We start from the raw sequence: 27,912 nt of genomic DNA, 5'->3' as shown, positions 1-27,912 counted from the left end.
ACTGCCTCTCTCTCACATGGAGAAACGTTTTTATCTGCTTCCCCACCGTAAAACACAGCAATAAAATCTTCCCCCTCTCCAGAAGTTACTAATTGCTGTTTCAACAAGCTGCTCTAAAAAACTTTCAGCAAATCCCAGGATCTTCAGTTATTCAAAAATTAAATAGACAAGGCAATTGCTCCTTCCTTTCAGTACAAGTGTAAACTTGGAGAAAAGATAGTAATCATATTGCTAAATTGCTTAGCAACTGTAGGTAAAAAAGCTAATATGTCATAATTTATATGTGAAAAGATTGCAGGGGGTTAGTGGCCACGTCTACTGCTATTGAGCTTCCCACTGAGAACTGCACTGCAAACTGGCAGCTGACTCAAAACACTGCTATTTTCAACAGTTCAAAAAATGTAAATGTGTCAGTGACTGGTCAAACAGGCTTCCATACTGGTGATTTATTGCAATCTTTCACATTAGCATACTACTGACTTGTACAAATCACTCCCAGGCTGAAAACAACCCCTGTGCATAGCTTTATAATGAATTCAAATGCTGAATCAGTCTTGCTAGCTTCAGAGCAATGTCGGAAGGTAATTTTTAGCAGTCTCAATTAGACAAAGGTAATTTCTGTGGGCCAGATTTGCTAACGAGCACAAAGCTGAAGTGAACATGCTTTTCCAGGGAGCTTTGGAAGAACAGAAGGGGGGAAAAAATATCATCTCTCTCTCAACAAAAGAGGAGAAGCCAGTGGAACAGATCTGCAACAACTGTTTGTGTCCATTAACAAAGAAAAATTCATGGCTGCTGGGCAACTTGTAAGGTTTGGCTAGTGGAGGTGACGGTTTCCCTGAGCAAGGTTTTCTGCAACCGAGGTACCAAAGACATGAAGATCTCTGTGGGCTTTCATAGCTGCATCATCTACATGCGGCAGAGTTAGGATGGTTACACTCAGAAGCTGGAGAATATGAGTATAATCCTAAACCAGTCAACCTTCCCCATACCTGACACACAAAGAAGATAAACGTTTGGGAAAATGTATGTGAAACTTTACCTGCAACCACTGTGACTGGTCATTGTGGCCAGAGGTCCAGGCATTAACTTTGCCTTGCTTGTCCAGCCGGGCTTTCCTGGGCTCCCAAGTGAACATGTCCATGTTGAGTGTTCGGAAAACACTGGAGGCAGTAATTTGGTAGTCCTGTATATGTCCTGATTTCATTCCCAGGGGTTCAGAGCAACCTGGAACAGCAAAATAAGATCTGTGATACTACCTACTTATTTCTGTAGGTGGTTTAGGTTTTCCGTTATGGAAAAGAAAACTAGCAATTCTCGAAGAAAAGGCTTTAATCAAGACTATTGTTGGAGGAAGTTGCAAACAAACAAATGAAAAATAGACAATTCAAGGCACTTTATTTCAACACTACCTTGGAAGAATCAAAAACAAGATTGAGAATTCAACATATTTTATCCTGGCATAAATTTATGAAGGCAAACAAACAGAAAAGATTACTTTTGTCTCTTCTTATCTTGGTTTTATTTTCCTGTCCAGCAGCTTGCTATTGTTTTCCCTATTCGGTTCGATTTTATCATGCTTTTATGCCATATCACATCAACCATGTGCTTGCCTACTGAGGAAACGTTAATTTTTCTTAAAGCCACCGCTGAAGTAAAATGTCCGTAAGTGCTGAGCCTTCTACACTTTCGAATTACTTGGCCCCTAGCAAAAAATTTAGAAAGCCCCAACGCCCACTGACAGTGGAAGACTACAAAAAAACAATTGTGAAGGAAGGAGAATAGTAGGAGATAATTGCTTAGGAGAAATCAAGTGTTAAAGACTTATTTGTTTAAACCAGATGGATGTCCCACATCACTGAGTTATTTTGATTGTAGCAAAAGATAGATCTTGGGCTTCTCCTTTCTCTGTTGGGTGTCCATGAAAAAAAAAAAAAATTAATAAGTGAGTCTATGTTCCTCTGCCATGCTATTTTAGACCGGGAACAGAGAAGGTACATTTGGACCCAGAGGAGAGAAGAAGCAAGCTGACAGCAGGAGAGACACCCTTCCATAGCAGCACTGTAACAACAGTACAGGAAGCCAAGGGAGATAGATGAGCTGCATGGTTTTAAGATTAAAAAAAATAAGGAAAAGAGAGGCAAGTCAAGTAGCTAAGAGTGAGAGGGCTGCTAAGAGGTCAAGAGAGGTGGATGTATAGCTGGGTGGAGTAATGTTTGATGGTTGTTTGAGGAAAAGGTGAAAGATGAGGATGGGAACATAAAAAGAAGCAGTTTTCTCATTTTCTTCCTGGCCCAGCTGTCAAAAAGCTGCATATGTGAGGTTTCCCAAAGTTTTCACTTCACAAATTTGGTGATCCTACTTAGTTCACTAGCTGACTTGATGCAGTTAAATTGCAAATAGTATTTTAACATACTCTAACTCATTGAGTGAGAGTGTGCCCAGCATCTAACATACCTGGTTTTGGAAGCAGTGCATCATCACTGTGAATGCACAGAACCTTGACTTTATGTATCGTTGTGAAGACAGAGGTTTTCCACGACACTCACATCCCACTTCGCTGAACTGGTTCCTATCAGGTAATAATTTGTTGAGTCACCAGCTGTTTTTCTTAAAGCACACATGTAAGTCGTGAAGGCTTTCCTGCTGGGACCATGACCCTGCTCAGCTGGTGTCTCTTCACAGAGCCAGAGCACTGTGTGACCACCTACACCACCTTCGAAGTTTTTATTTTGTTTTTCACTTTAGTTGAGTTAGATATCAAAGCTGGTTCTCTTTTTCTTAAAAGTCCATTTCCTCCACAGTATGTTTATCCAAATTTAAAGACCTGATTCTTTTTTAGTTTCTGTGATACTATTAGCAAAGACCTTTTGGTCAGATTCTACTTTCTGTTTCTCCCGTAGGTTTAACACACAGAATTAAGTGGAATTATTATGGATTCAAATCAGGAAGGTAAGACCAGCCCCTTTGTGGGGGGTCTAACAGCAGGGGCAAATGCATATTACCAGAGACAGATAATAATAATATGCTCTTCAATGTAGTAAAAACTGTATTTGAAGTTTGAAATACTGACATGTTTCATATTAAATTAAAAAATAAACAGAAAACAGAGTTAATTTTTGAAAAAAACCCAACCTTTCAGAACCGATTCTTAGTGCACAAATGGAAATTGCACAGCCTTGTCTGTAGAATGAACTACCTAGTTCAAAACAACAACAAAACAATTTTCCTCGGAGTAGGAGGGAGCAACTGATAGCACAAATGAGAGAGACTCATCTGTTGCTTTAGAGAAGGACTTGGCTCATTATTCAATTCTGAAGTATCACTCCAGAATCACAAGGGTTTTCATCTGAGGAATCTGAAGGAGGTTCCTGACATAAAAACAGGGGTTGTCAAAACTGTTTTTCAGTGCTGGTCCAATCCATCAAAAATAGTTCTATCTTTTCTGAGTATTATTATTGATTTATGAAACAACAGATGTGTCTGCTTGTGTGTCTGTGCATGCGTGCATGCATTAATGGGATCCTCTGAAGGGAGGAGGAAGACAGTTGTTACAGGTAACAGGAGAAAGTGAGAAGAACAATGAGAACCAGAAGGGACGAACATGATGCACACCAGTGGCAGAACAATGTCTTAGTGCTGTGTCACAGAAAGCAACAGCAGACCCAGTCGCTTCCAGCTCCTATGGCACCCTGCTGCAATGACAGAAAATAACGACTGTTTGTTTTGATAGGCAAGCTATAACCTAGAGCACAAAGGACAGAATCATCAAACTAGTACAGAACTTTGTGTCTGTAGATAGTCATCCCTCACAGAAGTGTATTTATAATAATGCTCATGACTGCCCGGGACATGTCCTCTTCACTGCACTGTATCTTCTTTAAATTTGCTTTGCAATGTCCCTGCAAAAGGATTCAATCTCCCTTCCCATTTTTACAACCTGTTAAAGTTAGTGGGAGCTGATGTAGACATACTTATGGCTATGCTCAGTAGAGCATCTTAGTTCAAAATGTTTGAGATGCTTTGGGTACCACTATATGTGATATCTGATAACTCTGTATGTTTAAACCTATCTAGGTATAAGTTTGCAGTTACTTCTTATTTGGTCTAGCTCAGTGGAACAGGAGCAGTGACATAATGAAGATGAGTGTGGATTAGCATCTGAAAATTGAAAGAGTCCACAGGAAGGTTATTCTCTGTTGACTCTTCTGCGGGCACAATATTTTACTCTTCAATCTTCATCCTGTACCCTCATCTACCGCTTCTTTCAAGAAAGCTCAAACCCTCAAAGCAAATATTAAACATCCAATGCAGTGGAGGCAAAACCACAAATGAATCTGCACGCAAAGGTCTACACACCTCTTGCCTTGGGCCAGGATTCATGCAGTATTGGCAAAAGCATCATAGGTCAATTATTTGAGGGCAAAGGCGATTTTCTTTTGATTAATACTGTGATATTTTTATTTTCTGAAAATCAAGAGATTTAAAAAATTTTCTTCCTATTAATGAACATAGGATTTCCTTCCAGATTAGATAGTGCTGAAGATGAACAAGGAAAGGGGAATCTAGTATTAAATGCAGATGTTACGAAGTCTCCTCGTCTGTGAGTTTGTGTGAATGGTACCTATAGGTACTGTTAGGGTAGAGAAATAGTTACCAGAGAACAACACGCCAAAAAGAGGAAAATTGCATGCTCAGAAGATGCAATAAGTCTCACAAGGATGACTAAGTTCTGGGGACCAGCATCCCTCTGGAAGAACCGACAAACTCAGAACACCAAGAATTTGCTGAATTGGTACACAGCCACCAACATACACGAGCACCAACGATGTATGACACGGACTGCATGCAAGAAGGCAGAGCCTGCTATATGCAGATGTTTGAGCGTGTGAGTGAATTGCATGAGTGACTGTGTTGTGAGAACAGTTATCTGTTTTTAAAAACAACAGCTTGATGCCACTATTAGTAACAGCTTAATGAATAAAGGCATTCTAATAAACAGTAGCTGTGATCTGTTTCTCCCCCCACATCTATACTGTATGAAGGGAAGCGAATTTACAACACAGATATGTGCAAAACACAAGTAAGGCAGGAACACAAGGCCATGAAAATTAATGCCTAATTTATTGATGGCCAACTCCACAAACATTGATCATGGTTTTCAATAAGATCTGACCATGGGTCCTGGTAAGTAAAGCTATTTATGAGCCTAGAGCAGATTATATTGAACATTTTGCTGAAGTTTGTCCTAAGAAAGAATTAGTTTTTATGATGATCTAGTGCAGCAAGACAGTCTCCCTCCCTTCAGCAGTGACCCTCTTCTCTAGCATCGGGACTTGTTAGAGAAGCCAGGCCTCTTAAAGTGTTTTTCTGCCTAAGACAAACCACCTGGAATTAGAGTGAATTAGTCTGTCGTTATGTATAATTACACTCTTCTTTCAGTAAGATTGAAATTGTTCTGCTGAGCCTTGGCTGCCTGCAGTTCTAAGGAATGATGACCTTGAAACTGTTAGGAGACCACTGAAATGAATTCACTTCAGTAGCTTTCACAGTTCTTTGAGCAAAACAATTCCTGGTCGTTCTGGCAAGGACTTACTCTAAATTGTGGTTCCAGAAATGGAAGACATTAAAAAAAAAATCTAATAGACTAAAGCAGCTAGACAGAATTTTCTATTTACTCTCAAAGCTATCTATATTGGAAAAGGGCTACAGTGAGATTAATGCATTAACTTTTCATTTCTGAATCTGGTTTTGATGCCACTAGAGGACTAAGAATTATTTAACTCCAGCTGTTTTGATATATCATTCGTGAACTGGATGACTACTGTTTGTACAGTAAGCAGGCAGCCACATAAAAATCATTCTTAAATGAATTCAGTGGAGCGCTCCCACCGGTAAAAGGTTCATCTCTTGAAAAAGATAAAGAATTTACATGCTTTACTGAATTTGTAAGGGAACATGGTTCTTGCAGAGAGTGGCTAGAGGTCAGGCTTTACATTTATGAGCTGTAACTTCTGCTACTACAAACCTTAAGAGGGTTTATATTGGCTCCACTTGTTCATTTACTTTTTGCTGCGAATCGCAATCCCTGCTTCTGCTAGAAATCCACAAAACAAATCTTGACTGAAGCAGTCCAGCCAAATATATCTTACTGCACTTTGAGTGGTCCTCGACGGCAGCTGAAGCACCCTCTGAGGCTGTCACACAGCACGTCGGCGTGGTCACCCAGCAGCCAGGAGAAATTACTCAAATCAGCTTTGATGCCCGCTGCTGCTGTGACTCTGCTGCGCAGCGCTGCACGAACAGCTTCGGCTCTCAGAAACCGTTCTCAGCACTTAGTTTAGCCTTTGCCGAGTGTAACTGTGAGTTGGAGACTCTCTGTCTCATGGTCTGCTTAGCATGTAACATAACGGGTCCTGATAGCTGTTGATCGTTACTAAAACTGCTATAAATGACCTTTTCTAGGCTGCATGTAATTGGAGGCCAATGTGCACAGAAAGATTTATGAAGTGTTATTAGGCTGCTATCACGTTACCCTACTACTATTACTGCCCTACTGCAAGCAACTATTGTCACTTACATCATTTAGGTAAGTGTTGCTGCTTATATCGTTTACATAAAAAGAGATAAGTAACTGTCTGGATAAACTCAGCCCTGCCAACTGCATTTCACCAGGAATAAGGCGCACGCGGTTTAGACCTCGGGCACAAAAATGTGCTGCTTGATGGTCGGCTCCTGCGATGAGGCGATTGCAGAAAACCCACCTGACAGTTCACAGCCGAGAAGTTCCATTCTCAACGTGCAGTGTCTTCTGCACACCTGAGGATACAGCCGTACGTACTGCGACTTAATTGGAGGGGTGAAGGAGTTAGCGTATGGGGTGTTGTTGTCCACGTTTCCACGAAACACCTGTGATAAAACGACATATTCATAAAAATGTGCCAGGAGGATTACTGGAGGTTCAGTTGATTTCCATGCCCTCAAAAACGTCTGTGTTCTTCTCACCTTTCTTGCACATTTCTCTGCAAGTTTTTCCCAAATAGAGGCTGTTTTGTAATTTCTAGTGCCCAACATACAAGTTTTTAAACAAAACATACTGCCATTGGCTTGCATTGGCATGTGTTTGCCACCTGCGCTGAATCGGGACCTCTACCTTGTCACTCCTAGACACTGAAGCTACTAATGCAACCAAATTATGTCTTCTTTTCTAATTAGTGTATTAAATAGTCCCAATTCAATTTAGCCTGCAATTATTTATGCTGATTGACATTTTTTTTTCCCCCTCTACTTCAAGAACCTAATCCAACTCCCACTGAAGTGCACTGTAACCCTCCCATTGATCACACGGGGAGTAAAATTAAACCTACAAGCATTCTTCTATTCACTCCTCACTCTAACCAGATATGCTTGTACTTTGTTTTCTTCCCTCATTATATACCTTTTCACGCAGCATTTTAATTTCCTAATAGAGAAACTATGTCTAATGCTGCAAAGTGCCTCAGTTCTATCTTAACTTACAGAGTAAAGTGATTTTCGTTGCTTTGTATGCACAGCTGTATAAAAAGTAAGTGGTAACTATAAACTGTAAACACATACTTCCCACTGGATGATACTGGTTGTGCAGTACAGAGATTAGCATTGATGAATGGGTTCTATGCCTTTAAGGGTTAACACTAATCTGCCAATGTAATAAAACTAAATTGAAAACAGAGTAATGAGTAATTACTGGTAAACTAATTAAAATGAAAATCAGTTACGTGTAATAAACAGGATTATTCTAGCCTTGGGACATAGTATTTATACAACCATCAATTAAAATATAAGAAATTCTTAGCAGACAGAAAGTCCAAATTTATTGATGTGTATTTTTCAGAGAAAAATAGTAACAAGGCCACCTATATCATACTGTCAGGCAATTATGCTTATCTACTAGAGATACGTCATACTTCTGAAGGCAGCTAAACCATAAGAAGTATTCATATACAGATGACTTAATCTTACCATATCTTCATTTGTGCCTTTTACTTTGTACATTGTCCATGACTTGCCATCATTACTGTATGCAATTTTGTAAGATTTTACATATTCTGGACTTCCAATCCTCTTGGCACCTTGAGTTATAACTCCAGTGACTCTCATCTTCTTCTGCAGGTTTATCTGAAATAACAGTACAATGTTATCACTAACCATCTGAGGGACGCAATTCTGATTCTAGATTCCTTTGATTCCTTTTTTTTTTTTAAATGACAGAAAGGAAAAAATGTAGCAGTAGCATTTAAATTACTATCTTTACACTTGCATTAATTCCTTTTGTCTTTCATTGTCTACACATGCACATAAATAAATGAAAAAAATTGAACCAAAGCTACTATGCTTACGTCTTCATGTGTACATACACACATATATGTTATTGATATACAGGATATTACTGGTGTATTACCGGGATATAGCATATTACTGGTATATAGGATTACTGCTCTACATTTCCTTCCTAAAAAGGAAATGCAACAGTGCAATAATTTACCAAAAGCTGAATGTTCTGTTCTATTAGAAGCCAATTTGCAATCCCATACAAAAGAGCCTCAGTTAACTTCAGGTCAGATTTCTTTGTGAAAGTAAAAATACCTGGATATTCTTTAAAGCAAACAAATAGACCTTTCCTTGCGTCGCACTGAAAATTCATATATCTAAAGATCATGGTTGAAATGCTAATCCCAAAACAGTCAATAGCAAAGTATCAATGGCTATCAATGGATATGGCTGAGTTGACCCTGACACCTTGAAATACAAAATGAAGACGTATGGAGAGTTCAACAATATTCAGATAACCTTATTCTTGCCTTCTTTATCCATCTGTGATATGGGAAAGACAACTATATTCTCACAAAAGTCAGAATGTGATATTCAGATCAAGGCATCATCAGCCTCGTCCCTGCAACGAAGTCAATCATGAAGCAATTTGTGGCAATCGCACTCCCACCCTCTCGCTGGTAGGCAGCTGAAGTCTGTAACTTTTGCACCAAATGAAGCTTAACAAAGAGCCGTCATACTGTGAGAATTGTGTGAAGGTGTGATAAAAGGAGACTAAAGGAAATACCAGAGAGTAAACACTGGGACAATGTAAATAATACATTAAGCTACATTAGCACTTGCCTCCTCCAAATGAATCTTATGTCTGCTCCCCAGTTAGCGGAGCTGACCCAGTGCACTCCCTGCTATTTGGGATAGCAGCCCCAGTACAGGAGTATGGGGAGTCAGAGACAGATCAGGTATCCAATCTGTCCAAATTTGTCAGGTATCCAGGCTGTCCAAATACTTTAATCCCTTTATTCTTTACAGTGTGGTATCAAGATTTTCTCTTACTTGGTAGTGTAATCTAGCCTCTATTAAGGATGTAAGATGATCAAACTTCAGTGTTTCAATATCTTACTGTGTAAACAATGGGGAAGTGGAGAAAGACAGAATTTTACTGCTGTTTTTTTGACGGAGTCTAGCTATTTCTCTGCTACTTATCTGAAATAGTTGGGCTTCTGATGTTTTTCTTCTTGAGGCAAAAGAAATTTCAGTGTAGTTTTACCATAGTTCTCCCTATAAGAAATTAAGAAACGCTCATACACCTTTAGAATAACAATGGGTATTTTAGAGGTTTAGACCCATTGAGATAGGAGAAGCTGCCTATACAAGATCAAATTTCTTATAGGATCTTTCTCACACATACCAGGAAAACTCCGGAACATTTGCAATTGCAATGGGGAGAATGGACTCACACCAGGAATTTAGACAGGTATAAATTAGAAGAGATTCAGGACTTTTTACAGTCTTGGGAACCTTCTTTTCCCCCATTTTGGTTTCCCAGAGGAAAAAAAAAAAAGACACATTATATTTGTAAGAAGACAGCTCCACAGACTACTATCAGCCCCCTAACTAACATAGAATAACAGAATAGTAACCAGCTGGACATAAAGGTTTCTGGAATTCTCTTATGCAGATTTCGCTCTCTACGTGGAATTTAAGAATATTAATAAACAGGCAAGTAAAACAATTTTTCATATGTTTACAAAATTGTTAATAATATTAATAATAACACCATCTCCAAAAACAAATTGGAAAGCACAGTCAAACAGAAACCAGCTGTTGATTATTTGCCTTTTGCATATACTGACTAGTAGTATCTTCACATTTCACGTTTCAGTTTGGGAAAAGGAAGATATATTGCAAAACCAAATAAATTTTCTTTCATCCAGTTATGCACATACCTAATATTCTTTCAGCTTCATTCCCAATTTTTCTTTTTCCAGATAATAATCTTGGGGAGGTTTTTTGGGTGAAAATTTATACAGAATTTTTTTTTCCCTGTTTACTCAAAAAGAGTAATTTCTAATAAAACCATGGCCTTAACCACTGGATGTTATATTCCCAGACTGATTCCTTTCCATGGCCCAGCCTCCATTTCTAATGCACTACAAATCAACCACTGCACTTCAAGAAGCAAAACAATGACAAAAAACCCACCCAAAAGTAATCTGCCAAAGAGTTTAATACTATGGTTGAGACTCGAACTTGAAAAAAACAAAAGTCCTACTGAATGAAGGGAAGATTTGGTCAGATAATCATAAAAATGAAACAAAAATAATTTAATTTTTAAATACTCATTTAATATACATACTGTTTAACCTGTGTTCTTTGAGTTTCAGGAGGTAAAAAGCCTATCTTTTTTCTGCTACATGCCAGTCTGCTCTATACCCTTATCTGGATATCTGTACGCATAAGCTATATAATTTTATTTACTTCCCTGTTTTAACAGACAGAATCTTTTCTTTTAGAGGCTTTCTTGATCGGTATCCATACTCTGAGTCACAGACTGAGCTTTGGCTTTAGGCAGCATTGAGCTTGATATAACACAGGAAATAAAAACAGGATACTGTGTTTTGCAATTAGGTCTACATATTCTGTCAATGTTTGCAGGAAAATCCCAATGAAAGGGGAAAACCCACCGCTTTCAAATGCAGCTTTCTTACATACAAAATCCCCATGGAGCTAACATCACGCCTGTGGTAGCTCCTTTCAGTGCGTATGGATACACCAGGAATTAATTGGCCCTTTGTGTCTGGGTTCTTTTATGTGTTTTAAATTTTTCAAGTCAGAGCTTAGCAAAACTCAAAATACTACAACTGTGCAATGACTATAACAAAGCAGGTGCTGAAATCTGTCTTACTTAATGTACTTCAGTAGGAAGCAAAGTTCCCCACGTGAAATGTGAACTAGCACTTTTAGCACTAAAAGCATTTTCAAAGGTATTTTTCTGCAGCAGTTGTGAAGAAAAACAGCTTAGGAAGCTCTGCTTTGTGGATTCAGATCTAGGACAGAATGTTATATATTCTAATTACTGGGTGACTGTGTTTTAAAAGAAACGAAGAGGTGAAAGTCACCAGGATAAGAACAAGAACATAACACAAACACATCTTTTTAAAAAAGGTAATAGCGTATTCAGTCGTAAAGGACCCCTTATCATTACCTAGATTAACTGGAAAAAATCAAGGATGATAGAAGATCAATAGTATTTTGAGGGATTTACCTCAGTAATTTAAGTATTAATGCATGGTAAAGATCTTGTAAGAAGATACTTGCATAGAAATTTGAGGAAACCACGTACAGAAAAAAAACAGAGACTGATCAGTTCTACCAGCCCTACTTAAATTTAAGGTTATTTTGAGAGTATTGGATTCAGACTTGACACTCGGCCCCTGTCCATGGGCCTGTGTTCAGCCCCAGCTCAGAGGGGGCTCCTGGGTCCAGCAACTTCCACGGGACCTCATTCACCCAACATACGTCAGGGATTTGGCTGCGATGTTCACAAGCAGGTCCGAGGACGCCCGTTGCCCAACATCCCTCAGGGCATGAAGCATCTTATGAGATTTGGGTAAGGTGCCGTTTAACACCTACAGGTAATGGAATCTGCCTCAGACAGGTTTTGCATTTCAATGAGGAACTTTTCTGGGGCTAGAATAAATGATGAACACTGAATCCCTCAGGTAAAACTGCATGTAAAAGAAAGCCAGTAGTCTTGACATCGATTCATTTAAATCTGATGCTACAAGAAATAGATTCTGTCTACACAATATATGGTGGATAATGCAAAGTCACCGTGCTGATATGGAGAAAAACTCAGCTAGAGCACAGGCACGGCAGTCATCCCAAGTTAATAGACAGTGCCGAGGGACGAGATACAACACCTCTGAGTCAGTGCTGTATACACTGTCGAAGGCTGAATTCATGTACTGCCAGTCACTCGGTGCCTTCTATACCATATCATATAGCCAAAACTAAGTAAAAAGAAAATCACTTGAGGCATGCTCTCTTGAGTGTGGTGTATGTCCAAGAGCTGGGGAATAAAATCGCCTCTATCAGTTTAAAAAGTTCCCAGCAGTCATGAAATTTCTTTTAACCTTGTTCCTTTCAACCACCACAATCATCCTGACTCCATGATTAGATCAGTTTTATCATCACAGCAGGTTATAGAGTCATGGCCTCTTTCAACAGGAGAGGAAAAAGTAACCAGCATGCCGTGTTTCCTGCTCTCAGCACTGATTCTGTAGAAGTAATTTTCTATTAAACAACTTTTATTGGTGTACTAATGTTTTTGACTGCAATGACTCACACAAATCTGTTTTAGGATGCTAAATCATTCAGTTGTCTACACTGATGAAGACATAGCCCATCAAGATTTTACTGGAACTTGAAAAAATCCATATCAGAAAGGAAGTAAAACAAATGAAAAAGAGTATTTTCCCAGGAGAAAGTGGCAATATGAACAAGGTAATTTTAGGACTTCCTGTAGATTGTACAGTGCATAATTTTCAAAGGCAATTCAGAACCAGTCCTGCAAACCTGCATGGTGTGTGTGCATCTTCGCTTGTAGGTGTGACTAAATGTAGGACAATCACACAGGAAGGAACTGCTTCATGCTTGTTTTCCATAAACAGTCCAAGGGGCTCCACAAAACAAAGACCAAAAATAACTTCCCAGCATGCTTAACAAACCTTAGAATTGTAGAAAAAAGACTAAATTCACAGTCATAATATGTCAATGTAACAGAACAGCAGAGATTAGGGACAGGACCAGTGGAAGAAGTTCATATTCCTTTTCAATTTGTGACCAAATATTAGTATCTTCAGTGTGCAGAAGCTATGTACTTGACAAAAAAGATTAAAAAATCAGTTGCATAGATCTCATCTACATTATTACATGCAGGAGAGAAGAGGGATGAGAAGATGGAGTGACTTTAGGAAGACACCATATGTGATGCTCCCGGCCAGAATAACATAACCATATTCCCCTCATTTGTTATTGCACTATTAGCAATAACACCACTAACATTTCATACAGAACAGGTTTGTTTGAAGAGCCAGAACAAAACCTTAACAGCAAGCTTCCAAGAAATACTCAGATTAAAGCCTTCACGAAACATTGGGTCTTTGAGACTATAAATGTAGTTTTATATGAGCCTCCATTCATAAACAGAAATGCAGTTTATGGAGAACTATGGTGTTTACCTGTTTCAGTTATGAGATACAATAGCACTGCTATAAATAATTCTCCATCTCTTCTAGCACAAAGTATAAATATTTCTACTAATACTCACTATTAATCATATAAAAATGGGGTTGAATAAGGGATCAAGGTTATACTGGCATTCGAAGATTTATTACAGCAACCCTTCCCTGCTGATTTCATCAGTTTTTGAAGGATTGAAATTTAATATTTTGTCTTTTTTTTTAAACTCATAATTCTGATAAAGCTAGATAGAAAGCACCCACAGAAACATTTTCTGATGACAAATAGGGACACTTGCCAATGGAAATGTTTGTAATAAACTCAGGAAAGGAGTAACCTGACATGTTTCCCTCAATACTGGGAAATTGAGTGAGCTTGAAAGCTCCCTCCCATGTTTCCTTTTCCATCTTCAAGCACTAGAGGCCCTGAACACAGCTGAAGATTGCTGTTTCACCCTCATGTCACGTCAAGAGCAAGGGGCTGCAGAGCAGGACGTGGCATGTGATGAGGTTCAGGAAGGTCGGAGCAGGTCCGTTACTATTATCTCCCCTGTTGCAAAGCATTGCTGGCACCTGGACGTAAGGTGCTCATGCATCTTGCCTGTCCGTGGCTTTTTGTTACTCGCCTAATCAGCACTGTCAGCAGAGCTTCTCCAGATTTAGTTGAGGGCATTAATGCAGTCAGCACAGTAGCAGTGATATGTGTTTTAACTAGCGTCCAGATTAGGTAACGCAGTGATTTATCCATGGTAGCACTCCGGCTGTTCCTGCCGTTCTGGAAGGGGGTTTATTACTTGGAGAAAAGCCAACATGGTTTATCTTATAATTGTGACAGTCTAGGAGAACTAACATGGTCATTTGCTACAGGTCACTTTACAAATAATAATTCCTAACGTGATTATGGGACTGTACCTTGCAGACAAACCAATTAAATACTCAGTTATTTTTGGTCCCAAACCCTTTTTGTTTTGCTTACGTGAGTGCAGATGCAGCAAAGTCTCCTCACCACTTTGCTATTAAATCCTCTGCAAACTCATCCTCCCGATACTGTTTTCCAGAGTGCCTCGCCAGACTATCATATCTTATGGTAACAACAAACATCTCTCAGGTCCTTCCTGTACACATTTACAGTTTAGCCCCAGCCAACCATCTAAAAGCAACTCATCACCTTTGCTATCTTCAATTTAGACTATTTACATGCTTCAAGTTAGCCATGCTGAATCAGAGACGCAAATTGGTGCACTAATTTAATTTGTCTTTCTGTGAAAAGATCAGAATATAGGTTAAACCCTACTTGTACGGAAAACATAAATACAGGGATTGTTTGGCCCATGTAATGCTAATATGGAGGAGCATATGTTATGAATATTACCAAAAAGCACTCACTTCATTTGACTTTTGTTGAGAATTTTCACTTTATACCTCAGAGAATTTACATAATTAGACAGACTAAAAACTTGCTTGGTCTGTTTCTTCTTATTATTAAGTCATTATTTTAGTCCCAAAGGTAGTTGTTATGAATGCCATTAACTGGATGACATGAATTATTCAAATACTGGCATGTTTAGACTGTCATCTCAAGAAAAGGCCCATAATCAATCTCACATTGTTCAGAGGTTTGTGGCCTTGTAAAATTTCATCTCATTTACAAAGTATTGATTAAATGGTTATTAACTACCTGCAATTTAAGGTTGGCTAAGAAACACTAAGGTCGTTCATTGCTATTATTAATTCCTTCATATACCTTGAACTTGTGAACACTTTTCCTGCCTTTGGCATGCTAACGCCTCCCAGAAAGAACTTCCCTAAAATGTTCAGAATACTTCTTAAAGTACCAGTCAAAGAATGTGTAAATAAAAATGTCAAGAGAAAATATCTATATGTACTTCCACTTGTAAAATAGCTTTGATCAATAGCTCGTAGAGGTTAGAAGGTGGGATGATAGACTCAGGTCACAGAAACAAACATGCACTTTTCTTTTAATCCTACATGAAAACCCTCTTCTTTAGGGAAAAGAAGTAAATTCAAAAGGTACAATATTAAAATCACCATGAAAATATACGCAGGGAAAATTCTTAATGTGCCTGTTGCAATTATCAGAGGTACTTTCTATTGCATCCTTTCCATTTATTTTTAAGGCACTTTGGTAGATGCACTGTAGTAAAAACATTGATAACAAATATGATCTGCCCTGAAGCCCAAGAAGGACAACTGGGAAGAATTCCCATTCTGACTTCAGTGGGCTTTGTCTAGGTCGTATGTAACTTCTCAGACCAAGAAATGTTAAGTAAGAAGGAAATGTGCTAGAAAATGACAAGTCTGTTGCCCAGATGAAGAAATTCTCTTCATTAGTTTTGAATATTAAAGCTGAACCTGGAATTAAACCCATCCATTGAAAGATGGGAGCTAAAGCACAAACTTCCCTGGCACTCTGAGATCCTTACTGGGGCTTTGTGATCATTACATATTCCCAGCTCATTTTAACACACTGGGAAACTAAAACTGCTTAGTTCCTCCACCAGAATAAACCCAGTAAGTGATAATAGTGCTATGAAATGGTGCACAAACAACCTGTGCAAAGGGTACTTCTTAACCATATTTCACTACCTTGTCTTTCTATGAAGCTTATCTTCAGAAATTATACTGATTACTACTGTAAAGGAAGGGGAAGAGTCTACCTGAAGAGTGGTTCCACAGGACATGATCGTCACGGGCTGTGCAATGGGCAGACTTCCTTTCCTATGTCATCCAGGCTACATCAGCCTTGGGAGATGCTGCAAATCCCGCTATTCAAACGAGGTCTGGATTTTTTGCAAGGAGTCCATAAGGAACAAGTGACACAGTACATCTGTGCTTGCAGACTCCTCATGAGTAATCACTTCTCATGCTATCACACTTTAGCTACCCTTCCTCAGTCAGTAATGAAATGCTGTTTTCAGTTGCTAAGTAACTCACAAAGCAGTATTTCAATTTTCATAACACTGATCATAAATACACATCTTTACCCCCCTTCTTCCTTAGTCAAGATAATCCTAATCATCGTATTCCTACTTAAAACTTTTTTTTCCAATAAGCCTGGCATCCTTTTGCTCTTCCCATGTATCTGCAAATACCTTGTCTAGTTATTGCAAAATCTTTTTAATTGTCTGTTTATAGAGGACCCAAAGCACATTGAAGTTCCAGCTGTAACTAGGCTTTCTGACTGATCTAGTGATGCTGCTCATAATTAGGGCAACTCTTAGACTGTGTTCATGTCCTGACAAAATTTGTGGGAGAAAAACAAATAGGAAAATAGGAGCACGGGAAAGCAATCCTTCCCACATATTGTCATCTTTGAGAATAATCTGTTAGTTGCTATGAGACTGGTTGTGCAGGGAGAGAGGCCAAGGTTTTAGACGGACACAAGTGGAGTGAAGAGGTAGATTACTAAGCACACAGGGCTTTGTGACTGCTGAAAAGATTATGCCACTCAAATGATTTCTCCACCCACAGATGCTATTAGAGAAAACGAAAAGTTGACTCAAACGATTAACCCCTCCTGAATCTTAAGAAATTGGCTGAATATTGTTTGAATCACAACACACACACTCATAATATACTTTTCATTATCTCTTGAGATTAAGAATCAACAGACAAAAATGTTGATATATAAACAGAAAAAGTTACCCTTCAGTGAGACTTTCCACTCATTTTAATTATCTCTTCATTTTTCCTGAAAATACTTTTTCCTTCTACAAAAGTCGGCAGGCAATAGATTAGATTAAAAACATTAAACATTGCTTGGTTTTGTGATAGATGAAAAAAAGCCCTCAAAATCTGAAAAGTCTCATTGAAAGACTCAAGACTTGAACGATGTCTCTTTATCTTAACCACTCATGGAATAAGAAGGTTATAAAAATGCAAGAGTAAAATACACTCCTATTTTTCAGTCCACAGAATTGATGTTTCAGTGAAATTAGAAGTCTTCGAGATGACAAGCACACGTCGTTATTTCCAGGGGAGGTCAAGAAGTACTTTAGCCCTTGTTTTCTGCTGTAGTATCATGGTGCTGGTGACTTCCCATACTTCTAACAGCCTATATAAAACAGTAACTTTTCTCCACCAGCTGTATAATCGCAGAGAAACATGGAGGTGCAGCCAGGGACGGCACGCTTGCTTCTCCACAGCTACAGCTGTACCAAGGCTTTGCCTCTATTTTCACCCTGCAGATTGCTCTGCCCTTCTGTGACCTACATATACACATATGAACTCAGCATATACATACTGCTCTGGGGCCATCAACTCAGAGGTTAAGTGTATATACATGCCTCTGTACCACACACAAAAAAATCTTAATGTATTAAGATTATTAAATCTTAATATAATACGTATTAAGACACTAAATCTTAATATAATATATAAAAAGTAATTTTACTTTGTCATGAACTTTGTTTCCTGAACCGTAGCTGTAATGAAGTGACTTGAAACAGCTTTTTTCTAGAAGTCAATAGCAGAAGAGTAACTACAAGTGAGGATCGTTCGCTTTGCCGGTTTTGAAAGGGAGTGTTTATAACATAAAATATGACTTGTTTGACTATCACACATCAGCATAATATCATCTTACAGACTCTCATGCTGTCCTCCCCACAGGAGGACTATGATGCCCACGCATCACTCCATCACAGTTGGCAAGCCACCACATAGGTGCTGGGGCATCTCCACATGCAACTTATTACTGACACGAGAAACCAGACGGACACACATTAGCTCATTTCAGTGTGTCACCACTTGCTGGTTTGGTTACTTTTAGTATCAGGATGGCAAATGTGAAAAACAATTAAGTCAAAATAGATGGTGTTACAGATGCATGGAACAATGCGATTAAAAGTACTGTTACTTCAGTCGTTCAGCCATACTACATGGAGTAATTAAGGAAAGCTGGCACGCCGGCTGACAGAGCATGTTATGGATAGTGTTCATAATAGCATCAAGTTTCAGTTGCCATGGGGATGCTAACTCTGAACTCACTGCTTTTGTGTATCCGAAACCTCAATCAAAAGTTGTTTGAATACGTCTGTGCGTGGGTGTTTGCGTGTACAAAGAATGAAACTAGGAGATACAAGATGATATCAAATAGATACCAAGATATGGGACACAAGAAAGTATCTGGATGATTACACTAAGAAATAGGCTCCCAGTCCTTTTGTTTTCTTGTCTGTTTTGAGTACAGAAATTACATTTTTAGCATGTAAGCTAAATGTACAGACGTTGAGGGAGATCTGCAGCTAGCAGACGTTGGCACTGAGTTCACTGAAGTCAGTGAACTTATGGCAGCCTTTGACAAGCTGAAGGTCTCTTTTAATTCCTGCAGTTCAAAGGTCCTATGTGGGATAGCTTTGACAGAATTCAACTGCACTTTTGTTATTAGTTTCTGTTCTCCCCTGCCAAGGGCTTTCAGGTACTTACCGCCACTTGTCAATATCCCCCAAGGAAATCCTCCTATGATACTAAGTCAAATTTTGGAGTATTGACAGAAAATGCAGAGCTTTAATAGTTTTTTCAGCATTTAACTTAGCAGATTAGGTCTTCCTCTATGGTTCGAATCACCTTACATGATGACTCTGAGATTGTATTTCATGAGGTTCACTTGGCCACATTATACTAAGCTGAGAGCTATATTAAGTAATATTAAATATTTAACCTATGATGACAGGTATTTTTGGAAGCTGATATAACAGTACTCATGAATGAGGAAATGAACTTTGACAAAATGAATGTTTTGACAGATGGTAGTTTGCTTAGAGCTCTTACTAACAGATGTTTGAATGAATGTTCTGCAAGACTTCTGTGTATTTTGGGTTTTATCATTTTATTAGCAAATAGCTATCACCTGGTGTATACTTGCTCTTTGGAAGTTCTTGATGTGGAAGCTGCTAATTTTTTTCCTTGCCTTTTTTGGAGAAAAACCCCCAACACTATGATTTCTGCTTGGAGATAATAATGTTGGAACTTAGAAAGTCTTTATTATAAATACATGGTTTTGTGTGTCACAGTAGTTATGATTCGGTTTGTGAGATTCACAGACACACAATTAACTATGCCAGTATTAGGGACTGCCAGCTCCCAAAAATGTGAGGCTGAGTGCCAGGTGGGATTGAAACCACAGGTGATGTGGGAGACACTTGTGTAAAAACCAAATTTAGCCACAAATAAAAACATACACTCTACCTACCAGAAACATTATTCCAATATATTTAGACTTAAAAAAAAGAAAAAAAAAGAAAAGCATTCTCACAAATCACTAAATAAATTACCAACATGGCTTCTGGAGTAGAAACTAGAATTTATATTCTCTCAAACAAGTATCCTAATCACTGTGCTGCACAATTCTTGTCTTACCTCGCTGATTTTAAACTATCTTAATGTAAACATCATATCCAAGAACACATCAATACATTATTATTCTTCAGATATATTTTCAGTGAATGCTGTGTACAGGCAATACTTAAGGATGACTCCCATGCTCCTTTTTCTCTGGATGAACATTACCATCACCCATGCAGCACGCTGACTCTGTGCAGACCCTCCAAGGCACTGGGCATTTCCATGCATTTCATGGAATGCCCAATGTATTGGTCGCTACTTAATCACTCCGATTTCTGCTGTGGGAACAAGTTCTTATAAAAACTACATTTTTGTGGCTCTAACTGTTCTTAGTTGACCTTAAAATTCTAAATTACACAGGGGCTTGGGAAAAATTTTACCCTGAATCTGCTGGGGTAGGTCCCTTTCCATCACAGGTCACCTTTTTTATTAAGCATCTCGACAGGAAGACTATTTACTCAGAGTTTCAAGAAATGCAATGAAGAAATTTTCTTAAAATTGTGCAATGTTATTAAAAAAGAAAAAAAGCATTATTTAAAACAGATGCACTGAGAAGGTAAAAATAAATAAACTCAATGTTTTTTATTTTGGACTAGAATACTAATATATTCAAATTACCAATTAGATGTTGGGCACCTTTTCCATCAAACTGCTGTATCTCAAAATATGGAGTTTCATCTGAACTTTAGCACATAGTTTAAGAAAAGCAATTTAGAGAAGAAATCAGAAAAATGCTAGAATCAGAATGCTCTTTTCATATATTCTAAATAAGACTTCTAGCTTTACCATTTTGAAATCACATTTGACATTGAGAAATTGACCCCAAAAAGAATAAAAATATGAAATAAAACTGAAAGGAATGAAAGGGATGAATTATTTGAAGAGGAAAAAACCCCAAACTAAATATTTTGGATCTTCTTGTATGCAATAAAGGGGGAAAAAGATAACTACTCAACCTGAACCAACTTTATTTCCCGTTTTTTGATTCTGCAACCAAACTGAGCAGTCCAGCTGTTTTGTAAAGGAATCCTCCTCCTTCCCACAAGAATAAAATTAAATATATAAAATATAAAATTAAAAACCAATTGGTAACCATACTGATGTCTCTGGAGAAACGGTTCCTGCTATTTTAATGAGGGATAACAAAATGACTTTTTTGTTTTTCTATTTAATAGCTTGCATTTATATACAACAGTCTCCAGCAACAGTTCAGGTATTCAATCATAGCTCCCACACAGTGATATGATACGCTGTAATTAGTTCATTTTCTTAATATTCTCCAGATGTAAGGTATGCCCAAATCTGCTCTTGGTGGCTGTGGATTAATACTAACCTTGTAAAAACGATTTCCATGTCCAAAAGACCACAAAGCACTTAAAAAAGAGCTGGTAGCCTCTTGTACACCATTAAAATTATTGCACCATCAGGCACATTCCTCACAGGGATCCTCTTCACAATCACACTCAGGGGATGGGCAGAAATTAAGGGATCTGTTGTTCTCAGATGTGATAGCTCGGTCACTGTACAACAGCAGCAATTGCACGGGAACCAGCAGGCACTGATCTTTTCCACTCCTTGCTTAATCAACTCGCTACAGCCAGGACGAGGAAATCAGATTTACCCCATCTTTTCCTTAATCAAAACTTTCCCTGACCCCCCCTGACTCAAAACATCATCTTTGCCAACTGTACCAATCTTTGCTGTGTAATGCTTCCTACCAGACTTCACCGTACACGCAGATTTTTGCTGTCTAGCCTTAAAGCTGGTACCTTCTACCCTATACCTCTTCTATGCCTTTACCTGCCTTCTCACTTTGGTCTAAGACTGTCATGCATTTCTGAAGTTGATATTCTTAGGACTCTCTGGTACATTGACGACCCGACCCAGCCCAGCTTGGGGGGGAGCCACTGAAGCTCTGCTGTGAGCTCCTTCTCCACTCCAGGCTCCCTGACATAGGTGGTGTAACTCTTAACTGTTCTTGGGCAAATTAACATTTAGGAAGGTTCATCTATGGACTGAGAAACCATTGCACTGGTATTACGTGCAGAACAAAAAGACCATACCTACTCTAGAAGTCTAAAGAAGCAGGACTATTATCTTACAAGAGAATATTCACCCACCTTGTTCTCTCATCCCTGAGTACGGTTCCTCAACATCCATCCTTCTTCCAAAGTTCTTATACACCTTTACTGCACGATTTAGGATTTCGGAACTGTAGGCCAGTCCTTATATTGCTAGTTATACCAAATTATTCTATCTTGTCTTACACTGTTCTTCACGACATTCCAGTTTATGCATTTTTGGCATAACCACTGTGGCTGAAGTCTTTGTGTATTACAAGGAATAAGAACTGCAGCGATATAAAAAAGGATAATATTTTTGGAAGGAAAGGGAAACCAGTCATGAATAGGGGAAAAATAAGTTAAAAAATATTAGGTTTGGGTGGTGAAACTGGGAGAGAAGAAGAAATGTAAGGTATAGGCATGGATGTCTAGGTTAGAAATCACCAGAGAGGAGTAACATTTAGAAGGTCCTGTTAGCAGGTTTGTGTTAGCAGTTATTATGACTTTGGATACGTTAGAGAGAGAATAGAAACAACAATCCTGCCCATGGCTATCTCTGTTCTGATCCATACTGCCTTGAGAAAATATAGGTATGAATAGAAAAATATAGATATGTGCAAGAAAGGAGTAGAGATGAAGTGGAATCAGAATAAAAAGAAACAGCCATGAATGTAAAAGGACAAAAGGGAAAAAAGAAACCAGTGGTCTCTTAAAAAAAGAGTTTTGGCAAAAAAGACTTGTTACCAGAACAGGCGAAGTGACCATTTTGGTTATATCTCAGGAATAATTAATGAAAAATAGAAGCCTGGGATTTTTTCTCATTGTATTTGGAAACATTAGAAGTTAGTGTCACTAATAAAGTGTTAAACATTATACACAGGTGTTATTTTATCGCAGCCAACCTATGAGGAGAAACAGAGGTCAGCAGAACTTTAAAAGGGAGATATGACTTACTCTGACTCCAATTTGCTTTCAAAAACATGGTCACTGACCCTTTAAATCACAAGCCAATTACAAGCATTGTAGTGCCATTACTAATTACATGCTGAGAGTGTAAATTTAAAATGGCAATTTCAATTTTCAGTTCATTGGGAGAATGCAGGAAAATGAAATTGCATACTAATTAGTTCATGTGTGTCAGACACCTGAAAGATTAGAGAAAAAAACTCTGCACTCATTACAAGTGAGTTACAAGCAAAGCACTCGAACCTTTCATTGGCCAAGCTGCATATAAATAAAGAAATTAAATGACAAAGAAAATTGATAATGATGGAACAAGGCAAAAATAGCTACAAGCCTGTGCATAATTATACTTTGGGGGACTTTGCCCATTATACACAGCTTCCTTTAGAATTTATCCAGCATTAGAAACTGTAAGTGTGTAACAGGCTACTGCTTTAGGTTCACTGCACTAAATGTTAATTTACATTTCCAAAAAATGGAGTTTCTGGCTTTGTAACGTTCCACTTAATCTCTGCAAACGTTCACTATGTTTTTCAGGAACCATCTTCTGGACCAGCTGCTCCATCACTCAGACCAACATGGAAAGGTCCCACATGCAGACCCCTCACATTAGGAGCCAGGAAGAAGCTGGTGATACAATAAAGAAAGTAGAAACTCAGAGTAGGCTGTTGTTAGAGGGAGCATTTCTCCCACAAGAGCAGAAGGAAGGTAGCCAGAAACTTAGCACAAATCAGAGTGGGCTGGCTTTTTGTAACCTTCCACATATGCTTACAAAGTATCTCCCTGGCCATTATAGAAGCTGTGCAAAAATAAGATACGGGATTTCTGCTTCTCCTCTTCTCTCAACAGAAACCGTTCACCCATATAAGGGTCAGGCAGTGTCTGTCTCTTACAGTGTATTTCACACTTGAAGAACAAGACTGTGCTCTGATGTAAAGAACTACTATGCAGGGCATAAAGTGTGAGTTTGTGAAGGTCTGTATCCTTGCCAAATCAAAACAGGGTTTCTGCAGAAGACTAAAAAGCACTTCTTCTCTACAAGTATCATCTCCCTGACAAATTCAGATTTTCTGTTCCCAGATGTTTTAAGGAGGAAAGTCTTCAGAAAAGGAAAAAGAAACCCTCTCAAGATTTAAACTTCCATTTTTAAACTACAAAAAGTACTTTTATTTTTACTCTGAACTAAAAAGAAAAATAAAATACTTGGCAAGTTTTGTAAAAAGTATAGACCAAAGTTTATCTTTAAAGAAAAATGAGAAGAAAAAGAAGAGAATGCTAGGTGCTTAGTACACATTAATCATACTACTTAATTAGCTTCTAGAAAGTCCTTACATACGATGGCTGTCAATATTACAGAATAACCTGCATGGGACTGGCACTACCTAGATTAGGTCATTAACTCCAAAAAAGAACGAATTATTCAAACCTGATGCCAGGGGCTGAGATTTGTAGACACATTTTCTCCATTGGTCCAACCTTCCTTCCAGGTAAGAGCAAAGGGAAGACTTCCCTGGGAGCAAAGTCCAAGACAGACATAATTCTGGTCCGGGTAGAAACCTGCACAGCTGCCTGACAGCTGCCTCCACGGTGGGTGGTGGCTTTGCCAAGTACATATGTGGAAGCAACAAACCATTAGCCATCCCCATCCAGTTCATCTCCTGGTAAAGACATGTCTAGGAGCCCAATGCTAAATGATTCTGAATTTCTTGTCCAGCTCATTTAATAAAGCCCACACTCTAAAGCAGCCCATAAACTACTGTAACACTGACTTTTTCATTATCCATTAAAGTTGCATTAGCTTTCTACTCCTGTGAAAATAATTCTGCTCAAGTCCCTTAGCATTACTCTTTCCAGTTCTTTTTCAATGTATAAATTTTACAGACTTCCTAACCCCTCTGGTCTTTACGGAAGAAAACTAACTTAAGATACATTAAAGGGCCTTTGTGTTTTCACTCTGCAGTGAATAACAAACAGTAACACTGGCTTCATTTTTCAGAACTGGCAAAATCCAGTACTCTCACCACACCAGTTTCAGAAAACTTCATCAAACAGCGCTTTGTGCCTGCTCTCCAAACAAGAAAAATGAACAGGTAATCCTGTACGCTTTTTCCCCACATATCTGGGAACTGCTCAGAAAAATCAGAAATGGTAGTCGGTACAAAAACTTGAGTATGAACAAAAATTATGCCATGTACACGAAGGTAACTTCAGGAAAAGTGTGTCTGACACACCCAAGGGACATATGGACAGTCCAACTTACTCAGCGCTGGTAGACAAGATGCTCAAGTACCATCTTTTGCTACTCCTGTGGTGGGTTCACTGGGAGGGAAGCACCCTCTTCACATATTGACTACACTTATGAGTGCAAAAGGTTTTCCCATAAGTATCTAACATCACCTTTGTTAACTAACAGCTGAAAATGCCAAAGCTTAGCCCAATTCACATATCATGAAAAGAAAACACCATAAAAGTAAAGAGCTACAGCAATCACTAGATAATCATTATCTTCATTAAAATACAGAGGACTTCATATTCACTGCTTCATGACTTTTACTGAAGTCGTTTGCTGGGCGCAGAGAAATCCAGTCCCCAAAGAGGGCATTGCCATTTGAATCCTTGAGTGGGAATGAAAAAAATCTGTATTTTCAGCCCCATGGATGTGGTTGAACTAACAGCTATTTCAACCTTAATTAAAACAGTTCTTGTTACTTCCAGCATGATGCACGCAATGCTTAACCTGTGTGCCCAGAGCAGCTCAGAAGAGAGGACAAACTATTCCTGCAGGCTCTGGTACGGCCAAAACCACATTAAAGCACTCTAGAATTATGCCCAAGGAGGGTTGCATGTGTCAAGGTGTCTCCACCAAGAGATACTGCTGCTAAATGCTACTAAGGACCTAATGAGCAAATGTAACATATGTGGAAAGCAGCTTCCTTGAAAAGGGTCTTTGTAAATTTGCTTCCATGGTTTAGAGCCACAGTGGAACATATGCATGCATTTTTTTAAATAAAAAGATTCGTGCATTTGTAAAGTCGAGATTATTACTGTTTTGCAACTAAATAGTCCCTTTTAGTCTAGGCTACATTTCTGACAGTGAATAAGAATCTAGCTGTTAGTTTACCACTTGTCTTCATCAGTTTCTTAAGTGACTCTGGCAACTGAATCAAGGAGATTTTTTTCCTCCTGAGCTCCATCTGTTACCTGAATCCATGGCCATCTGTCATTTTCTGCAGCAGTCCAAGCATTCACAAGACCCTTCTTATTAAGTCGTGCATAGTATGGATACCATTTCTGGAGTCCAAAAAGAGCTCGATGAGTGGATGACGCAGTAATTTGTTGGTTTGACACAATTCCTCCTTCTATTCCTAGTGGGCCAGAGCATCCTGCAAATTGAAACAAGACAAGAAATGAATGCAACTGAAGTGATCAACTCTTCTGAGTCCCAAGTGGCTGTAATTACAAATAGCACACAAATAAATCCAAAATGTCATGTCAAATACGTTATTAAAAGAGATTTAAAGTACTCGAGTAGCACCTTCTTTTCGCAGAAATGAAAAAAAAAGGTACAAAAATATTCCTTATAAATAACTATTCCCATTGCAAAATTAATGAAATAGATTAAGCTTTCAATTTCTTTTAGTTTGTTCTAGCTGAAGAATCGTGAGTTTGAGTTTTATGGATACAATGAAAGAAAATTATCCTTAGATTCAAATACTGATGTAGTTGCTAAAAGCAAATTTAAAATTCTGTAAGTACTGTGGAGATCCATATTGCTGCTCTTGCCACAGAGGTTAGCATTTAGCCAGTACGCTACATGCTATTATTGCAGTTATCTTTAGAAATATGAAACAGTTACATCAAAAACAGTTAAAGGTCATATACATCTAATCAGCAAACCACGAAGTATGTATTTAACTGTAATGTTCAAATGTTCATAATTTTATGTGTGGTATTCATCATTAATTTATTCACCTGAAATACTTGTAAACGTAATCTTTTTTAAAGTCAAGATATTTCTGCATACATTGTTTTCTGAAGCTGCTCCATTTGGGTACAGGAACAAGAGCATTCAGTTATTGTGAGCAGTCCAAACAGAGAAAATTTTGAAAATTCATTATATACAAATGATTGGCGGTCTACCTACTATTAAATACCCCCAATCACTTTCAAGTAAATAAGGTTTTTTTTTTTAAACTCAATTTTGATGCAGCATATAAAGAGAAGCTAATTGCAGGAACCACTGTAGCAGCTGATCTTGCTCAGTTGCCCAAAAGATCTTCTGCTTTGTGGGTCAACTGCACTTCAGCAATTTCGAACACAACAGGAGAGAGCAGATGTTTACTTACTTACACTTTAGGTTTTCTCAGAAGCCTGGCAGTGTTTCACCTTAAGCTGAAATGGCACTGCTACGAAATCCTTACGCCATATGAGCAGAGAGTCACACATAATTTAATTCCTCATTAATTTAAAGGTACGGAAAAGAAAAAGTGACCAGTGCAATTTTCTTCTCTTGGCAGAAGCTGAGGCAGGGAGACAGTGCTGGGAGTCACTGGCAATACAGTCCCTGGGTATTGTGTGTCACTGATAATGGAGACAAATATAAACTAAATTGCAGTTTTAAGTTTATTGTGGAGCAAGGGCCATGGACAAGCTTGTGCTTGCGCTCTGAAAAGATAAACTGAGACCCCCAGAAAGGTGGGGTTCCAAATCTGATACTTAAATGCAAAAGCTGGTTTACTTCCAGGATATGCTTAAATGAAATCTTGAAATTAATGACTGACTTGCACCATACAATGATTTCACCCACATTTTTAACAGTCCACAAAGCTCAGCTAGAATCTAAAGTCCTAGTTCTACTTTTCTGTGTCATGTTACCACCCAACAATAAAGATGCATTCAGCACTTGACAAATAACTCTGTTCATGCTGCACAAAACGTAACAAAATGCAGCTCTCTCCTGCTGCTGTGCC

The 27,912-nt window shown here is 38.5% G+C and overlaps 1 protein-coding gene across 1 annotated transcript; it reads right to left on the bottom strand.

Annotated features, from left to right (window-relative positions):
* Positions 1 to 1,042: 1,042 nt before the first annotated feature.
* On the bottom strand, positions 1,043 to 26,325 carry LOC104084110 (EGF-like repeat and discoidin I-like domain-containing protein 3; the record flags this gene model as incomplete). Its single annotated transcript, XM_009587837.1, has 4 exons — positions 1,043 to 1,227; positions 6,765 to 6,909; positions 8,002 to 8,157; positions 26,144 to 26,325. Coding segments are annotated over 4 exons (668 nt in total), but the record flags the coding sequence as incomplete, so codon positions are not given.
* Positions 26,326 to 27,912: the final 1,587 nt, after the last annotated feature.

Source organism: Fulmarus glacialis, unplaced genomic scaffold (assembly GCF_000690835.1).
Source record: "Fulmarus glacialis isolate BGI_N327 unplaced genomic scaffold, ASM69083v1 scaffold8191, whole genome shotgun sequence".
NCBI classification, from domain to species: domain Eukaryota; kingdom Metazoa; phylum Chordata; class Aves; order Procellariiformes; family Procellariidae; genus Fulmarus; species Fulmarus glacialis.
This window is presented reverse-complemented; position numbering and strand designations above follow the sequence as displayed.